At 48.2% G+C, this 17,383-nt stretch overlaps 2 protein-coding genes across 4 annotated transcripts in view; both read right to left on the reverse strand.

Moving 5' to 3' along the window:
- Positions 1 to 11,877: 11,877 nt before the first annotated feature.
- Positions 11,878 to 13,659, reverse strand: MFSD6L (major facilitator superfamily domain containing 6 like). The gene has a single exon (XM_045870958.1). The coding sequence runs from the start codon at positions 13,657 to 13,659 to the stop codon at positions 11,878 to 11,880; it is 1,782 nt and encodes a 593-aa protein (XP_045726914.1).
- Positions 13,660 to 14,484: 825 nt separating this feature from the next.
- The window catches only part of PIK3R6 (phosphoinositide-3-kinase regulatory subunit 6), a 54,529-nt gene continuing 51,630 nt past the window's right edge, over positions 14,485 to 17,383 (reverse strand). For 2 of the 3 annotated variants that reach the window (XM_064583660.1, XM_064583658.1), the window contains exon 20: positions 14,486 to 17,038. In XM_064583660.1, the coding sequence (XP_064439730.1) occupies positions 16,885 to 17,038 (154 nt within the window). In that variant the 3' untranslated portion in view covers positions 14,486 to 16,884. Of the gene's footprint in view, positions 17,039 to 17,383 lie in introns of all 3 variants that reach the window. The other variant, XM_064583659.1, reaches the window with a different exon arrangement.

Consider the following 17,383-nt stretch of genomic DNA (forward strand, 5'->3'; position numbering starts at 1 on the left):
ATACAGAGAACAAACTGACAGTTGCCAGAGGGGAGGGGGTGGGGGGATGGACAAAATGGGTGAGCGGGAGACATAGGCTTCCAGTTATAGAACGAATAAGTCATTGGAATAAAAGGTAGAACATCAGCAATATAATCAGTGGAATTGTAACAGCATCGTATGGTGGCAGATGGTAGCTACATTTGTGGTGAGCGCAACATAACGTATAAACTTGTCAAATCACTATGTGGAATGTCTGAAACTCAAGTAACAGGGTATGTTAACTCTATTCAAATAAAAAAAATTTTTAAATAAAAAATGAAGGGGCACCTGGGTGGCTCAGTCGGTTAAGTGTCTGCCTTCGGCTCAGGTTATGATCCCAGGGCCCTGGGATCGAGCGCTGCATCAGGCTCCCTGCTCTGCAGGAAGCCTGCTTCTTCTCCCACTCCCTCTGTTTGTGTTCCCTCTCTCGCTGTCTCTCTGTCAAATAAATAAATAAAATCTTTTAAAAACATAAAATAAAAAAAAATAAAGAGGTGATTATGGTAAAATAAGATCATTAAGGTGGGTCTTAATTTAGGAAGACTGGTGTCCTTATAAGAGAGGAGATTAGGACACAGATGTGCATAGAGGGAAGACTATATGAAGACTCAGGGAGAAGCAGGCCATCTGCAAACCAAGGAGAGAGGTCTCAGAAGAAACCAACCCTGCCAACCTTGACCTCAGACTTCTAGCCTGCAGATTTCTGAGAAATTAAATTTCTGTTGTTTTAAGCCAAACAACAACAAACAAAAAATCTGAGAGGAAAACCCTAGTGAGGCAGAAAGTGGTTGGTGGTTGAATGCTTCTCTCTCTCTCTCTTTCAGCAGTCTAGAGCAGAAGAGGGCCAGATACCTAGAATAGAGGTCATTTTGTTTCATTTCTCTCCTTCAATTGCTGGGGGAAGATTGCTGTATACCCTATTGCCACTGGGTAGAGAGAATTGACATCTTTGTGATGTTGAGTCTACCTATCAAAACACATGATATTATTTTCATTTGTTCCTGTCTTTTTTCTTTGGTCCTTCAACAGAGTTTTAAAGTTTTCTTTATATAGGTCTTGTACATTTTTTGTTGAATTTATTCCCATATATTCTATTATTTTGTTGTTGTCAAAAGAGAAAATTCCAAAAGCTTCCTGAGAGAAAGCAGATCACCTACAAGAAACAATAAATATGTTGACATCAGACTCCTCAACATCAAACTGGATGCAAGATAACAATGGAGTATTTGAGAGGACTTAAGAACTTTTCAAATCCTAGAATTAGTTCATGTATTTTAACTGTTATTAAATGTGACCATGAAGGATGCTTGAGAGGCTCAGTCAGTTAAGCATCTGCCTTTGGCTCAGATCATGATCTCAGGATCCTGGGATCAAGCCCCCCATTGGGCTCTCTGCTCAGCAGGGAGTCTGCTTATCCCTCTCCCTCTTCTTCTGTGCTCTCTCTCTCACTCTGTCTCAAATAAATAAATAAATAATCTTTAAAAAAAATGTGACCATGAATTAAAAATATTGTCAGGCACATATATCCTCAAAAAGTTTACCACATCAAGATCCTCTTTGAAACCATTTAACAAATTATTTTCTTAGTGGCTGCCCTGGGGATTACAATTAGCATTTTAATTTAAAACAATCTAGTTTGGATGGATAATAACTTAATTTCAATAGTCTACAAAACTTTTGCTCCAGTATACCTCCATTCCCTAACTCCTCCTTTAGGCTAATATTGTCATATGAATCACATCTTTAGACATTAAAAACCTATCAATAAAGTTTTATAATTATTGCTTTATGCAGTTTTTTAAATGACATAAGAGAAGAAAAGAATTATAACAAGAATACATTTATATTGTCTTCTATATTTATGTATATAATTACCTCTCCTAGTGCTCTTTATTTCTTCATAAGAATCAAGTTACTGTCTAGTGTCCCTCGGGTTACTGTCTAGTGTCCCTCATTTCAGTCCTAAGGATTCCCTTTAGTATTTTTGAACAGATCTAGTGACAAGTTCTCTGTATTTGTTTATCTGGGACTATCTTAATTTCTCCTTCACTTTTGAAGGAGAGTTTGGCTGGGTATAGAATTCTTGATTGATGGTCTTTTTCTTTCAACCCTTTGAAGATATCATTCCACTGTCTTCTGCCTCCATGATTTCTGATGAAAAGTCAGCTGTTAATCTTACCGAGGATCACTTGTACATGAGAAGTGGTTTTCCTTTTGCTGCTTTCAAGATTTTTTGGTCTTTGACTTTTACCAGTTGGACTATGATGTGTTTACACGTGGGTCTATTTGAATTATTTTACTTGGAGTTTGTCAGGTTTCTTGGATGTGTACATTAATTGTTTTCATCAAATTTGGGAAGGTTTTTAGTCATTATTTTTTTCAAATATTCTTTATTCCCTTTATTTTTCTCTTCTCTTTCTGGGACTCATATTAGGTGTATGTTGCTATCCTTGACAGTATCTTACAGGTCTCTGAGGCCCTGCTCATTTTTCTTTCTTTTTTTTTTTTTTTCAGTCTTTTTCTTAGGCAGGATAATCTCTATTAACCTATCTTCAAGTTTGTTGATTCTTCCTTCAGACAGCCCAAATTTACTATTAAGTCCCTTTAGTGAATTTTTCATTTCAATAATTGTACTTTTCAACTCCAGAATTCCTCTTTATTTATTTATTTATTTTTGGTAATTTTATTGTTGTTGATATTCTCTGTTTGGTAAGACACTGTTTCATACTTTCCTTTAATTCTTTTTTAAAAAGATTTTATTTATTTGAGAGAGAGAGAGAGTGCACAAGTGGGGGGAAGGGGCAAAGGGAGAGGGAGAAGCACACTCCCCACTGAGGAGGGAGCCTGATGTGGGGCTCGATCCCAGGACCCTGGGATCATGACCTGAGCTGAAGACAGATGCTTAACCGACTGAACCATCCAGGTGCCCCTCTTTTAATTGTTAAGAATGTATCCTTTAGTTCTTTTTTTTTATTTCTTTTTTTAAAGATTTTATTTATTTATTTGAGAGAGAGAATGAGATAGAGAGAGCATGAGAGGGGGAGGGTCAGAGGGAGAAGCAGACTCCCCGCTGAGCAGGGAGCCCAATGCGGGACTTGATCCCAGGACTCCAGGATCATGACCTGAGCCGAAGGCAGTTGCTTAACCAACTGAGCCACCCAGGAGCCCATATCCTTTAGTTCTTTAAACATATTTATAATAGCTGATTTAAAGTCTTTGTCTACTAAATTAAACATCTGTGCCCCCTTGGTGATATTTTCAGTTGGCTGTTTATTTTACTGTGTATGTGGCATACTTTTCTGTTTCTTTGCAGAGCTTGCAAATTTTTGTCTGAAGTTAGACATTTAAAATAATATATTGTAACAACCTAAAATTGGATTCCCTCTCCCCAGGTTTGTTGTTGTTGCTGGGTTTTTTTTGTTTTTGTTTTTTTATTGTTTTTCCTGTGGCTGCTTATTTGTTTAGTGAATTTCCTAGATGAATTGTGTCAATTCTATATTCCTTGCAGTGTGCAGCTCTTGACTTCTCTGCTAGCCTTTATTTTTTTTCTTAAAGTTCTTATTTTTAAGTCTGGTTTCCTAGGGTTTACTCTTGGTTCAGTATAATTTAGTGGTGAACCAATGATCAGTCCAAAGATTTCCCTAAATGCCTTGTCTATATGTCTCCTACCCTTTTACAAGGGGAGCTGTGTCTGAAAGCACACATCAAACTTCAGTTTACAAAACAGCTTTAGCTCTCACTTCCTGAGTGCACAGGGCCTGAAGGTCAGCCAGAGGTGAGTGACTGGGGCTTTCTTCTTTCTGAGGTCTCTCCCAAGCATGCACACTGTGCAACCTTTTAGATCCCCAGGAACATGTTGGAGCTTTTCAAAGTCCTCTGTGGTTTTCTAGTTATCTAGCGCCTACTTTTAAACTTCTGTTGGTGTTGGCCAGACTCTTGTTTCCTCTAACCAAAATCACAGGCTTTGGCAGCTGATGTGTTGCCAGCAGATTGCTATTGTTTTTGGTAGTGCCCTAAGTATAGTTTTTATTTCCCCCGAGCCGAGCTGTGAGTCAAATCAAATAAGTAGCCACGACACCTTGGCAATGAAGGTTTTCCAGGGAGCTGCGAAAGTGCACCAAATATTGACTGTGTTCTAGGGATGGGGCTCTTAACAGAGCTCCAAAAGAAGTCAGTCGTCTCCATTAGCTTTGAGACTGTTGACTTTTCATGGCTACTGGGCCACCAAGCTGGGGATGGAGAGAGGATAAGAACATCCCCAAGTTAAAATGTGACAGGCACCACTGTCTTATTGAAGCTCAGTAATTTCTCTTGGATAGATGATTCCCAGTTCATGTGGTAGCTTTGGCACATTTCCAGAACTCTGAGATGTTGATTTTAGCGGTTTGGTCTGTATTTTTGTTGTTTTTATGGGAGAGTGGTTCGCCAAGGTCCTCACTTTACCATTCCAGAAGTCAATCTCCCTTGAAAGCATTTTTAAAGGAGAAGTACTTCAGCAAGATGGGAAATAAATCCAGGATGAAGCAATGAGTTATGCAAAGTAAAAGAGAGAACATAACTTAGAAAAGTGTAATGTTACTTAAATCAGCAATGCGTCCCTCCTGAAAAAAAAAAAAGTATATATTACAGATAACTTAGAAGTAACACCCTAGATTGGAAGCATGGATGGGGAAGGGGAATGGGAAACTGGTGGGAGGAGGAAAGACTGGAGGGTGATGGAACATGTCTTGTTTAAGGCAACATCTAGAGCTGTCAAAGTTAAGAAATTGACAAGGGAAAGAATAAATGTAAGTAAGGGCATGATACATTAGGGTTAACCATGAGAAGGGTATAAATAGGATGTATTATTTTCTATAGAATAATTTGATCTTGGCAACAGAAAGCAGAAAAGTCCAAGGAAGGAAATTTTGAACTATTCCAAAGATGGAAAGGAGTAGAAAGAAAGTACAATAAATAGAAAACACAAAATGATTCAACAGAACTATGTCCTAAAATAAAGTTAATATAGGTGAGGATGAGTCATACTCACAGGTCAAAACACAGAGAGGTTCTGATTAGATATAAAACCAAGATACAATAATATATTGTTAGCAAGGATCACATAAGCAAAATTGGAAAACCAAAGGTTTTCTGGCCTGGCACATTAAGAAAAGGAATAACTCTAGGGTAGCAATTTTAACATCAGAAGAAAAAAAATGAATTTAGGGTAAAAATAAGGGACCAATGGAGAGGTTATATACTAATAAGGAATAATAAAGAAATACCAATCATAAGCATATGTGTACCCAGCAAGGTAGCCTTAAAATACATAAAGCAACAAAGAGCTAACATGGGGAAATGGATATATCAGCAATTATGTTTGGAGGTTTTAGCACAACTTTTTCAGAATATGATACAGCAAGCAGACCCAAAATAAGCAGGATAGAATATTTGACTAATACAATCAATAATCTTGAGCTAAAATGTATGCACACTTGCACACGCACACCTTTATACCTAACAAACAAAGGAAATCTCCACATATTACAAAGGGATGATATTGGTTACATTTTCCAACTATAATGAAATAAAGATACAATCTAGTAAAAACAGAACATTTAAAAGTCCCATATTCCCAGGAAAAAATGAAAACTATCTTTGGGCTAACAAAGAAACAACAAGGAAAATCACGAAATACTTGGAACTGAATCTCAATGTCAAAGTTTGTACTAAAGCAATACATAAGGCAAACTAACGTTTTTGACATTTATTGGAAAATAAGAAATACTCAGAACAAAAGAGGTGAGTGTGTAACTCAAGGGGGAAGAAGCAGCAGAGTAAACCCACAGAAAGAAGAAGAAAGGATGCAATAAAGCTAATACCGAAATGAAAAGAGAAAACAAAAACAATGCATAAAATTAATAAAACCCAAAGGAGGTCTTTTGAAAACTCTAAAGACAAATGTCTGATAAAAGTAGCTAAGCAAAAAGGACTGTATTCCGCTAAGTGTGTTTGGTATTTTTTGGTTCATGCTTGTCAACTTACAGTTGTGAGATGGCTGTTTCTCCCCCAAAGAAAGAAGAGGAGGAGGCGGGGCCCCTAGAGGAGGCGGGGCCCCTAGAGGAGGCGGGGCCTATGCCCAGGAAAGCAAAGACTTCCCCAGACATCCTGTGCAGATTTCCTCCTGCAAGGGAATCTGGGAAGGTAAGCATTCCACTTGAACACAGTTGCTGGCAGGAACACAATTTGGGTAGAGGAGAGAGAAGAATGAGTGTTGAGTAGGAAAGCAGCAGTTTCTGTCTCAACAACAATACACCAATGCATTTGAAAGCTTGAGTAAAAAGGATACAGAAAAACGTTAAAAAGTCACATGAATAAACCAAGAACTGTGCCTATATACAGGAAAATGTGTTCTACTGACAGCCCGCGACAAACAGTTCTACCATTCGTTGACCAGATGAGTCTTATCTTATATGAGTTGTTCCACAGAATAGAAAATATAAAGGGGAGACTGGTATAACCATAACGACAAAACTACCTAAGGAAAGAAAAAGCAAAGTGAACATTTATGCAAAAATCTTCAATAAAATGTTGGCCAGCCAAATCCAACAGTGTGTTTTCTTTTAAACACAATTTATCAGGACCAAATAAGGGTCATCTAATAATTCATGGTTAGTGTGAAATTCACCACACAAATGGACTAGAGAAGAAAAATCATATGACATTCCCAATAGATGCAGGAAATTCTTGATAAGGTTTGTGATGCAAATATGAAAACGAGGAAGAAAAGGGAAGGCTTTTTTTTTTTTTTTAACTTAATAAAACCTTCAGTGGACATCATACTTTAGATGCATTCTTTTCAAGGTCTGGAGCAAAATGACAATGGTTGCTTTACCATTACTATTCAATATGGTATTAGAAGCCCTTGCTAACACACTTCCTGCCTGGACAGTTGCAATGGTCTGCCCAAAACAGATGGCCCAGAGCCCAAAACTCCCCCCAACTCAGACCTATTGTTCACAAGGCAAGCGGCAAGAGAGGGTCAAAAGCTTTCAGTGCATCCCCAGTGGCTGGTAAAACCTCCCAGAGGCAGCATGGTGTTCAGAGGAAGGACCATGAGGTTTGCAGTGGTCTGATCTGCACTCAAGCCACGCTCTACCATCTACTAGTCGTGATGCTGGGCAACTAGGTCAGTTAATCTCTCCGAGACTCAGTTTCCCCTGCTGTAAAATGAGCATTAGAGCTGTGAAAATTACAAGCATTACCGTATGCAGGTGTTAAGCCCAGAGAGGGAAGGCACGGTTCATCCTATGAGAGTTCCCCTTCTCTTAGGTTAGCAGTCAGGACATCCACAATCTGGACCCAACTCATGTCTCCAACCTTGTTGTCCATGACTCCGCATACAAAATCCACCTGCAGACTCAGTGTCTCTTCCCCTCCATGTCCCTGCCTCTGATCCTTGCTCCCCGGCCAGGAATGAACCCTCCACTTATCTGAACCAGTTGTAACGTAGAGCCTGATAGGGTGGCTCAAACAGACCTAGCTTTGAATTTAGTTAGTTCACCAGTAAAATGAGTTTATGCTCTGATTTAATGGGACAGGCTTAGCCAAATTCTTAGCGCGGATTCTCAGGATCCTTGCCAGCCTGGGGGTGGGAGCCCAGATTTGTCCCCAAGCACCGGCTCTGCCGGGTTGAAAAGGTTACACGGAGAACTACCAACATTGGCATTTTCCAAAGTATTATCCAGGCAATCCGAGTTGTGCAAGATAGTGATGTGTGTTACCAGAAAGGAGGTTTTGGCATCCCACGGGTAAGGAGAATTACAGGTCTGACAGAGCTAAACGAGTGGGTTGACTACAGGGCTTTATGGAGCCTTTACTGCTAATATGTGTTGTAACCTTGTAACTCCCACCACACGAGGACTGAGTGTTCTGCAGGACTCACTTGGAAAATAATGGCCTAAGTAAGCCTGAGCTTAAAGTTTAATGGCTCATTCAATGTTTGCTTTCCTCTTAAATGGAACCAGGATATGCTAGAACTCAGTATCTCTGATAGCCATAAGGCCGGGAGCTAAGAATTTCAGTCACTTTTGATTTTATGAATCTTCACTGACCTGCCGGAGAGATAATAGAGTAAAAGTCATACCTCGAGTCTTTAGTCTTTATTATTATTATTATTATTATTATTATTATTATTATTATTAAGTAATCTCTATGCCCAACACGGGACTCGAACTCATGACCCCGAGATCAAGAGTCGCGTGCTCCACCAGCTGAGCCAGCCAGGCGCCCCTCTTCTGGCTGATTCTGAGTTGTCCTCTTTGGCTCTAACAAATCTGTCATCACAAGCGTTAACACTTTTCGGAGTTCTAGGAATCGTTCTGGTGAATTCTGGAACCTGAGGGGGGTTGGGAACCCTGTGCAGCCGGTTGGTCAGAAGTGAGGGTGGCCTTGGGGGTCCGAAGGGAGTTGGGGGCAGTTGGGTGCCCTTAACCAGTGGAATTTGGCCTAACTCAGGGTGGTTGGTGTCAGAAGTCACTGCGATTATGCTGAGTGAAAGAAGCTAGACATAAAATAATACATACCATAGTCTTTGGTGTGTATTACCAAAATGCAAACCACTACATGGTGACAGAAAACAGATTGGTGGCTGTTTAGGACCAGGGTGGAGGAAGGATTACAAAGGGGCAGGAGGAAATCTGGGGGGTGATGGATATGCTCACTATCCTGATTGTGGTGATGGTTTCAGGGGTGTGTATTTGTATATATGTCAACTTGTACCATTTAAATATGTATACGTTATTATATGTAAGTAACACTTCAATAAAGCTGATTTTTTTTTTAAAGTTTAGTGTAGGGGCGCCTGGGTGACTCAGTCAGTTAAGCATCTGCCTTCGGCTCAGGTCATGATCCCAGGGTCCTGGGATCGAGTCCTGCATCGGGCTCCCTGCTCAGCGGGGAGCCTGCTTCTCCCTCTCCCACTCCCCCTGCTTGCGTTCCCTCTCTCACTGTGTCTCTCTCTGTCAAATAAATAAAATCTTAAAACAAACAAACAGAGGATTGTCACATATTAACTAGCCCAAACACAAATTTCTCAGTACCTTCCCCATAAAATCTTTTAGACCCTTAAACTGGCACGTCACTTAGCTCCTCCTGTTCCTCTTTCTCCTCCTTCCTTCTGCAGGTCAAACCACGCTCCCTAACTTCAGTCCTTCCTTAAACCAAGTCCTGTTCCTCATCCTTTTGTTTACATTAGGGGGACACACCTGTGTTTGGGTTTTGATAGTATTGTATGTTCTGTCTGCTTAGGAAGTTCTGTCTCCCATCCAGTAAATTTCAAGTGCTGGCTACCTTAAATCCTAATGCTGAATTTCCCTCCTTTTCTCCCGTTCCTTAGCCGTAGAGCATTGGGATTAAAGTCTCGGGCTGTGGTGCCACCAGGCTGGATCTGAGTCCCTGCTCTGCCACTTCCTAGCTGTTGATCTCCAGCAAGTTACCGAGCTGTCACTTTGTCATCTGTAAATTGGAGGTGGTGACACTGGCTGCGTCCTAAGATCGCTTTGAGGATGAAGTGAGCCAGCTCGTGTCAAGTATTCACAACAGTGTCTAGCACATGGTGACCCCTCAGCAGCTATGGTGCATTTCCCTGCATGCTAGAAGCATTCCCGAAGGACTGGTGAGACAGACAGGGCTGGAAAGGGCACATCCCAGTCCCTCGGAGATTGCATTAAAAATACAGATTTCTGGGGCGCCTGGGTGGCTCAGTTGGTTAGGCGACTGCCTTCGGCTCAGGTCATGATCCTGGAGTCCCGGGATCGAGTCCCGCATCGGGCTCCCTGCTCGGCAGGGAGCCTGCTTCTCCCTCTGACCCTCCCCCCTCTCATGTGCTCTCTGTCTCTCTCATTCTCTCTGTCTCAAATAAATAAATAAAATCTTTAAAAAAAAATACAGATTTCTGGGCACCAGCCAGCAGGTTCTGATGGAACCCAGGAACCTGTCTTTTTGGATCTGCTCCCCAGATGACTCGGATGGACAGCTGGACTTGGGAACTGTGGCACCGCAGAACATGATCAAAATTTGGGGGAAGGCGATTAGGGCTCTGGTGGTGTTTCCGCCAGCGACCCAGTGTGTGACTTTTCTGAGACTCTTGTCTTCTCCTTTGTAACAGGCAGATAACAAATTTGGTTGAATCGCAGGGTTGTTGGCAGGGGAGTGGAATTGTTAAAGCCATTTAGGCTGGGGAGGCTGGCTTACCGTGCAGGGAGGAACACAGACTTTGCAGTGAGAAGGCCTGGATGTGAATTTCACATCTGATACTGTGCTAGATACGATCCGACGTTCAGCCCCCTCTTCTTCCTCACACAACCCTGACTTTGCTTGGAATGTAAACGTGCCTGGCGGAAAATACTCCACCTCCCAGACTGCTTTGCAGGTCAGGGTGGCATAAATCTGCCGAGGATTTCTGGGAAGGCTTTTGTTCCCCTGATATAGGCACTCATTCCTGTTTCTCCCTTTTCCCTCTTCTTCCTGCCTGGAACACGGATGAGAGGCCTGGAGGTGAGGCAGCCATTTTGTTATTATGAGTGGACAAATACGGGATCTATGAGCTGAAGGTGATGGGAACAGAGGGATGAAAAGATTTAGGTCCCTAGTGTAGCACTGCTGAAGAGCTGTGTCAGCTCTGGACTGCCTACCCCCAGACTTCTTATGTGAGACAAACGAATCCCTAATTATTTAAGGCAGAGGTTAATTTTTTGTTGGTGGTGGTTATTTATACCCTAAAGCTTTGCAGGGAAAATTGAAAAAGAATCAATTTCGTAGACCCGTGTCTGACCCAGTGGACATTCATGGGTTCGTCCCCCTTCTCCAGCTATGAGACGTTTTCACATTTGTAAAGTGAGGCCCTTCTAAATCCAATATCCTATACTTACCTGATTATAAGGTAGAAGACTTGATCTCTGGCTTCTGGAATAAAGGGCCCTTTCCTGGGGTGGGGGGGAGGGTTTGAGCAGTCACCCCGCTGTGTGGCTAAGCACAGGTACAAGTGTGGACCACCTGTGGCACCCCAACCCTACAGAGGCCGCCGCACCCCAATCAAGCAGATGCAAACAATCTCCATGAACTTGTGCGGGGCGGAGCGTGCATGGTATGTGCCCAAAGACATGAAGCCACCCTTGCTCGGATATAAGTATGGAAGGCAATTCTAGGGATCATACCCCCGGTGACACACACATCCGAGAGGAAGAATGAAAACGTATTAACCTGAATCCCTGCTCCCCCAACACAGAGTACATTGGGTAGCATTGGCTCTGGTCGGGAAACCCAGGTACCTGGGTATGAGTGTGGACACCTGCTTGGTTTTCATTCCCATTCTTACCTGCCCACGGCATGGCCTCTATGGGACCAGGCTCCTGCTTTTAGGACCCATGGCAACGCACGTGACTCACCAAACAAAGCCAGCTGCCCCCTCTGCCAACTGAATCCTGCGGGTCCCCACTGTCTGAGCACTCCAGCCATGGCTGAAATCAACAGTACCAGAGTCAGTACCATCAAGCTCTTGCAAACCTTAGACGCCAAAGCATGGTGAATACAAAGGGCACTTTTTTCTTTTTAAGCAAATGTATTCTTCTTCCATTATTTAAAAAAGATTGAACAGCAAAAAGTTAAATCTCCTTTTACCGTAAAAGTAAAGAAAATCATGCAATGAGATGATCCCTGGGGTGGGGGTGTGGGGGGATTCTGCACAAACTTTCTCTCTCTCCAGACTCCCCTGCAGCCCCCGGGCAGGACGCAGGGTTTGTCCTCAGCAGGTGAGTTCCTGTCCAGCCCCTTGGGCGCCTTCCTGGGTCAGCGCATCTTGACCTTCTCTCTGCCCTTCTACTCTGAGTACTCCTCCCTCATGGCCTTCACCAGCCAGTCCCGCTCCGTCCCCTGCTCAGAGTCGCTCGTGTCACTGGCCTCCATGACCAGCAGTTTCGAGTAGTTGATTTTCTGCTCTTGGGGCAGTCTGGGCTGGATGGACAGGAACAGGGCCAGCCAGAGCACCAGGACCACGCAGCAGGCCTGATACAGCACAGCCAGGCTGAAGGACGACGCCACGAAGCCCCCCACAACGCTGCCCAGGCTGGACCCTCCCCCATAAATGTGGCCTCGGAACATGGCACCCAGAGGTCTCTCGGTCCCGGGAGTGGCCAGGTCCTCGACGGAGGCCTTCACGGCCCACCACAGGGCCCCATTGCTGATGGCACTCAAGATCTGAGCGGGGAGGACCGACCACCAGCTCCAGAGGAAGGAGTAATAAAGCAGCTGGGCTGCCAGGCAGCCCAGCCCCAGCCCCACCGTGCCCACCCTCGACAGTTTCCTCAGCAGCGTCGCTTTGAACGGATGGAGTAGAATTTCCCCCAGCAAGCCCAGGGCCACCGAGAAACCCATGACCAGCTCGCTGCTCCCGTGGTCTTCCATGTACCAGAACAGAAAGTTCTGCACGGTGCTGGTGGCCGCGCCTATCAGAAACACGGTGAGGGCTAGGAGAATGAGCCGGGGGTCGCCGCCCACCAGGGACAGCGCTTTGCCCATTTTGCAGCTGGGCTCCCGCCGCCTGCAGATGGGGACGGGAAAGACAATGCTCACCAGTAAAGCCAGGGTGCTGACCAGCGAGTAGCCATAGAAATGCAACACACCCCGGGGGCCATTTGTCATCAGGACGCACTCCAGCTGCCCCACTAGGGCCGAGATGCCACACACACCTGCCGACATGCCCAACAGCCTCCAGATCCACAGGCTTCTGTAGCGGTCCGTGGCGTCCACAAAATCCAGGTATTCATAAAGGCTGTCGTCGGCCACCTGCTCCAGAGGGGCTGTCAGCAGCTCCCAGAACACCAGGGACCCCAGGGAGAGGAGGAAAGTCCAGCGCAAGCCTTCCAGGGAGAGGCCAAGGGTCCGGGCATTCCCCTGGGCTGCCGATAAGTTGGCCGGACTTCCCGGGGCTGTACCCCCAGCAAGCAAAGGGAGGGCCGTCCAGCCCGCCTTCAAAGCACCTTCCCCGGGAGTATCCCTCACCCCTGAAGTGTCCGCATGGAGCACTGGGGACGTGGTCCTGGCTCCCTCCACGGGGCGCACGGCGTAGCCAGGCGGCCGGCCGGAGGGTTGGTGGCCGCTTCCCGCAGGTGCCGTTCTGAGGCCCGCGGCGTCCGGCGTCCCAGTCCTGCTCCCGCCTGGGGGGCTGGGCGCCCCCGCCGCGGGGCGCGAGGCGGGCAGTGGGGCCGAGGCGACGGTCACAGTTCGTGCGGCCGCCGGTGGCAGGGCCGTGGGGGCGGCGCGGCCGCTGGCGTTACAGGACAGGTCCGCCGGACCTGTGGCCGGCGGCGGCACCAGGACCATCAACAGGCTGGCTCCCACCGAGCCGAGCAGCGAGCCCATCAGAAGCACCCTCCTTCTGCGGTAGCTTTTGGCCAGGAGGGCACAGAAGGGAGCCCAGAGGGCCGCGATCAGGTGCTTGGTCGCCATCAGGATGCCCACCCAGGGCGCGGCCAAGCCCAGCCGCCGCAGGTAGAGAGCCAGGAAGGGAGTCACGCAGGCGTCCCGGGCCCCGCACACCAGGTGGAAGAGCCTGGCCACCCGCAGCGCCCTGCTGACGTCCCACTGGGGGTTGGCGCTCATGGCGGCCCGGCTCCGTCAGCCCCGGGCGCGCGGGGGGCCGAGCTGGGCGCGGGGCGGGCGCGGGGCATGGCCCGGGAGCCGGGGGCGCGGGAGTCGCCTCGGGCCTGGGCGGCGCCGCGGTCACCCGGTCAACGGCCGCGCCCCCCGCCCCGCCCCCGCCCCGCCCCCGCCTACACCCCCACCCCCGCCCCACCCCCCGCCACGTACGGCAGCCCGCCCGGAATTGGCCCCGCCCCCGGGACGCCGCACCTGGGGGGCGTGGCCGGCGCACCTGCCGGCCGCACCTGCGGGGCCCCGGCCGTGCGCGCGTGCGCGGGGGTGGGGCCTGGGGCCTGCGGGGCGCGCTGCGAGCTGGGCGCAGGGTCGCCCGCGAACCTGAGTTAGCGCCCCGAGTCGCCTCAGGCAAGGACGTCGGTGGGCGGTGGGGGCCGCGGGAATGGAATTCGTGATGGGGGCTCCCTCCCTCATCTTCCTCAGGTCTTGACGCCCCCTCCCCCGGCAATGACCGCCCTGTGACCTTCAGGGACCGTCCCTGTCCACCGTCGCCGACAAATCCCACCCCGTCCCCTGCCTTATTTGTCTCCGTGGCACGCATCACCGCCCAGCACCCCACGGGTTTCTGTTGCGCGTGTTTATCTTGTTTCTTGTCTGTCTCCATCAGAATCAGAACTCCAGGAAGGCGGCTGTTTTTGTCCCCGGGGCATTGAGCTGTTGCACTGGATACCAGGTGCCCCCGGAAGAGGCGCTATGGGTGACAGTTTTCTTTTCTTTTCTTTTTTTAAAGATTTTATTTATTTGACAGAGAGAGACACAGCGAGAGAGGGAACACAAGCAGGGGGAGTGGGAGAGGGAGAAGCAGGCCTCCCGCCGAGCAGGGAGCCCGACGTGGGGCTCGATCCCAGGACTCTGGGATCATGACCTGAGCCGAAGGCAGATGCTTAATGACTGAGCCACCCAGGCGCCCCTGGGTGACAGCTTTCTTGAGCGGAGCGATCCCCAGAGGGCGGACAGCTGAGGGCTGCCTTGGGGTGGCACTCTGCACCCCATCCAGACAGCCGTCCCAGCCCCTCTAACAGTGTGTGTGTATCAGAGAGTTTTAATCTACACCGAAGGGTGCTCCGTGGTCCAGTTCGGGGGTACAGCCTCCAGAGGCAGTTAGCTAACATTTAATCCAAAAGCTGCGCTCCGGAAGCAGCGAATACCAACACGTCAGCAGTCTTAGATCAACCGAAGGGGTTTCACGAATTAGCCTGATAGATACTGGTGAAATTTCACTGCTGATATTAGTGGATTGGTCATAGTTTTCTTGGAGGCGTTTGCTCCTTGGGCAAGCATTTATAGGAATCTGGAGATCCCAAGTGGTCCAGCCCTTTGAAATGGTGTCATAGGCTTTACTCCCAAATGGTCCAACGTCCAGCCACCGATTCCGTGAAATTTTCGTGCAAGGTGTGCTCAGAGCACCTAGTTTGGCTGGCGGGTGGGGTTGAGGGGGATGGCGGCTTGCCAACACCCGTCTGAATGTGTAGCAAAATTTGGTCTGCAACATGCTTTCCATGGTGAGCTGGTAGAGAGATTACTGCTGGGGAGCCCAGAGATCTCACCTAATTCTTTTTTTTTTTTTTAAGATTTATTTATTTATTTGAGACAGAGAGAATGAGAGAGACAGAGAGCACATGAGAGGGGGGAGGGTTAGAGGGAGAAGCAGGCTCCTTGCTGAGCAGGGAGCCCGATGCGGGACTCGATCCCGGGACTCCAGGATCATGACCTGAGCCGAAGGCAGTCGCTTAACCAACTGAGCCACCCAGGCGCCCTCACCTAATTCTAACAACTGGTAAACTCTGCAAATGTTTACTGAAAGAATCTAGTCACTGTGTGAATGCCAAAATCGATAGGAATCAGTGTATATCACGCCAAGAGCAGAGAAATAATATTTAGCCACCTCCAGGTGAACTCACTCAAATTCAGTGATATCAGTCATTTCCGGTTTAAAACCACTCAGGCTCACTGGGGACTGTCCCTAATCCCTCTCTCCCTGGGTTCTGTTTTGGGAGGGGACAGCTTCAGTGGAGGATCTCACATCCATCCACTCCTCCGTCTTCACTCTGTCCAGGGCTGATGTCCACTGAGGGGCAGGCACACTGCCATACTGGTGTCCCTTGGACCCCTCTGCCTAGACCCCCAGGAGGCCCCTCTCACAGGGAGTCTTCCAGACTTGTCCCCACTCCCCGGGCAATGAGGCCGGAAGTAAAGCATCTACCTCTGTACTCTTGGATCCCCGAACCTGAAAGGGATTCTTCCACACCCTCCTCCCACTCTCCCCTGGGACCCTGCCCTCTCCACTTTCCCTCCTGCCCCCCACCTAGTCCTGGCGGTGAGGATAGAAGTTCTGTGTCCCTGATCTTCCCTATTTTGCATCTGGATATAAGTTTTGGAACTCAAAAGCCAAGAATTTTCATGTCTTTACTATCTGGCTCCTTTGAAATGACTTTGCATCCCCATCTCTGTTCTGGGACGGTGCTGGTCAGAAGTCCCTAAGTCCACGTGAACGGGGAGAGGGGTGGGCGCCAGAGAGAACACACCAATAATACTCCACAGAACTCCCAACTGGCCTAAGAGGACTCATGAGGTCAGATCACGTATGGCCCTGGATCTCTATTAAAATCCGAATGTCACTAGGTATTAGATAAAAGCAAAAGGGCTTTAGTGTGCCTTTATTGAATCTGACATTTTCCTCTCCTCCAGGAGAGACACCTGCCTGGGCACGCAGGGTGTGGGTGGTGGCTGGAGGGAGGAAAGGAACAGACTCAGGAGAGAGGAGGTGCCTTTGCCCTGCTTCCCATTTCCCCCAGGCCACGGGGCCTGGACAAAACAGCAGCTCTCACTTGGGTTTTAAGGGGCGAGGGGGGAGCTTGAGTGGGAGAGGTGGGGACTAAAAATAAACAAAGGCGTATGGACATTTGTGCTCAGAGCTGGGTCTTGCTTGTGTGTGTGCAGCTTTGCTGGGACCATCTTTGGGCCTGGGTGTGGGCCCTGCACCATCACCTGCCACGGCCGAGCTCCCTGTGCTCTGGTCACTCGCTGGCTCCTACTCACAGCCAGAAGCCACCCAGGACAGCCAGGCCTTGTCCCGGCTGCTGGTGTGAGGGTTTGGAGGCCGGCGGGGTAGTATATCCTTCCTCTTGGTCTGGGGCTCTCAGAGTCAGCACTTCTGCCGCCCCTTCAGGCTCACTGGACGATGCCGGAGAACGTGTTGATGGGCATCAGAAGGGGCTTGGGCTTGGCTTTGGTCCCTTTCACCTCCGGCTGGGGTGAACCGAGCCACGGCGCCTTGGACTTGTGTGTCCCGGAACACGGCTCTGGGCAGGGAGCAACCTCGAACCTGTGGGTGCAGAGAGGCTGGCTCAGGAGACCCATCTCTGGGGTCAGATCGGCTGGGGCATTGTGAAGACATCCCCTCTATTACAGGGTATACGGGAGGAGGCCTTGCAGACTGAGGAGGGGGAGTCGGGGCAAGGAAAGAGCACCCAGGCCAGGGGTGGACCCCGGGAGAGGAGGTTTGCCTGCGTGGGTCCCTCTGTGTACACCCCGTCCATACCCAACTACTCTGCCCCGGGGGAAATAGCTAGGGGGTTGCATTAACAACTGCCACAGAAAGCCAGCCTGTGTGGGAGGGATCAGTGCCCACACGGGGGTTGCATCTGTGGCTACGGCCGCAGGCTGAGCG

The sequence above is a fragment of the Mirounga angustirostris genome, unplaced genomic scaffold (assembly GCF_029215605.1).
Source record: "Mirounga angustirostris isolate CCGP_5_RB_7025 unplaced genomic scaffold, mMirAng1.0.hap1 SCAF_17, whole genome shotgun sequence".
Classification (NCBI taxonomy): Eukaryota; Metazoa; Chordata; class Mammalia; order Carnivora; family Phocidae; genus Mirounga; species Mirounga angustirostris.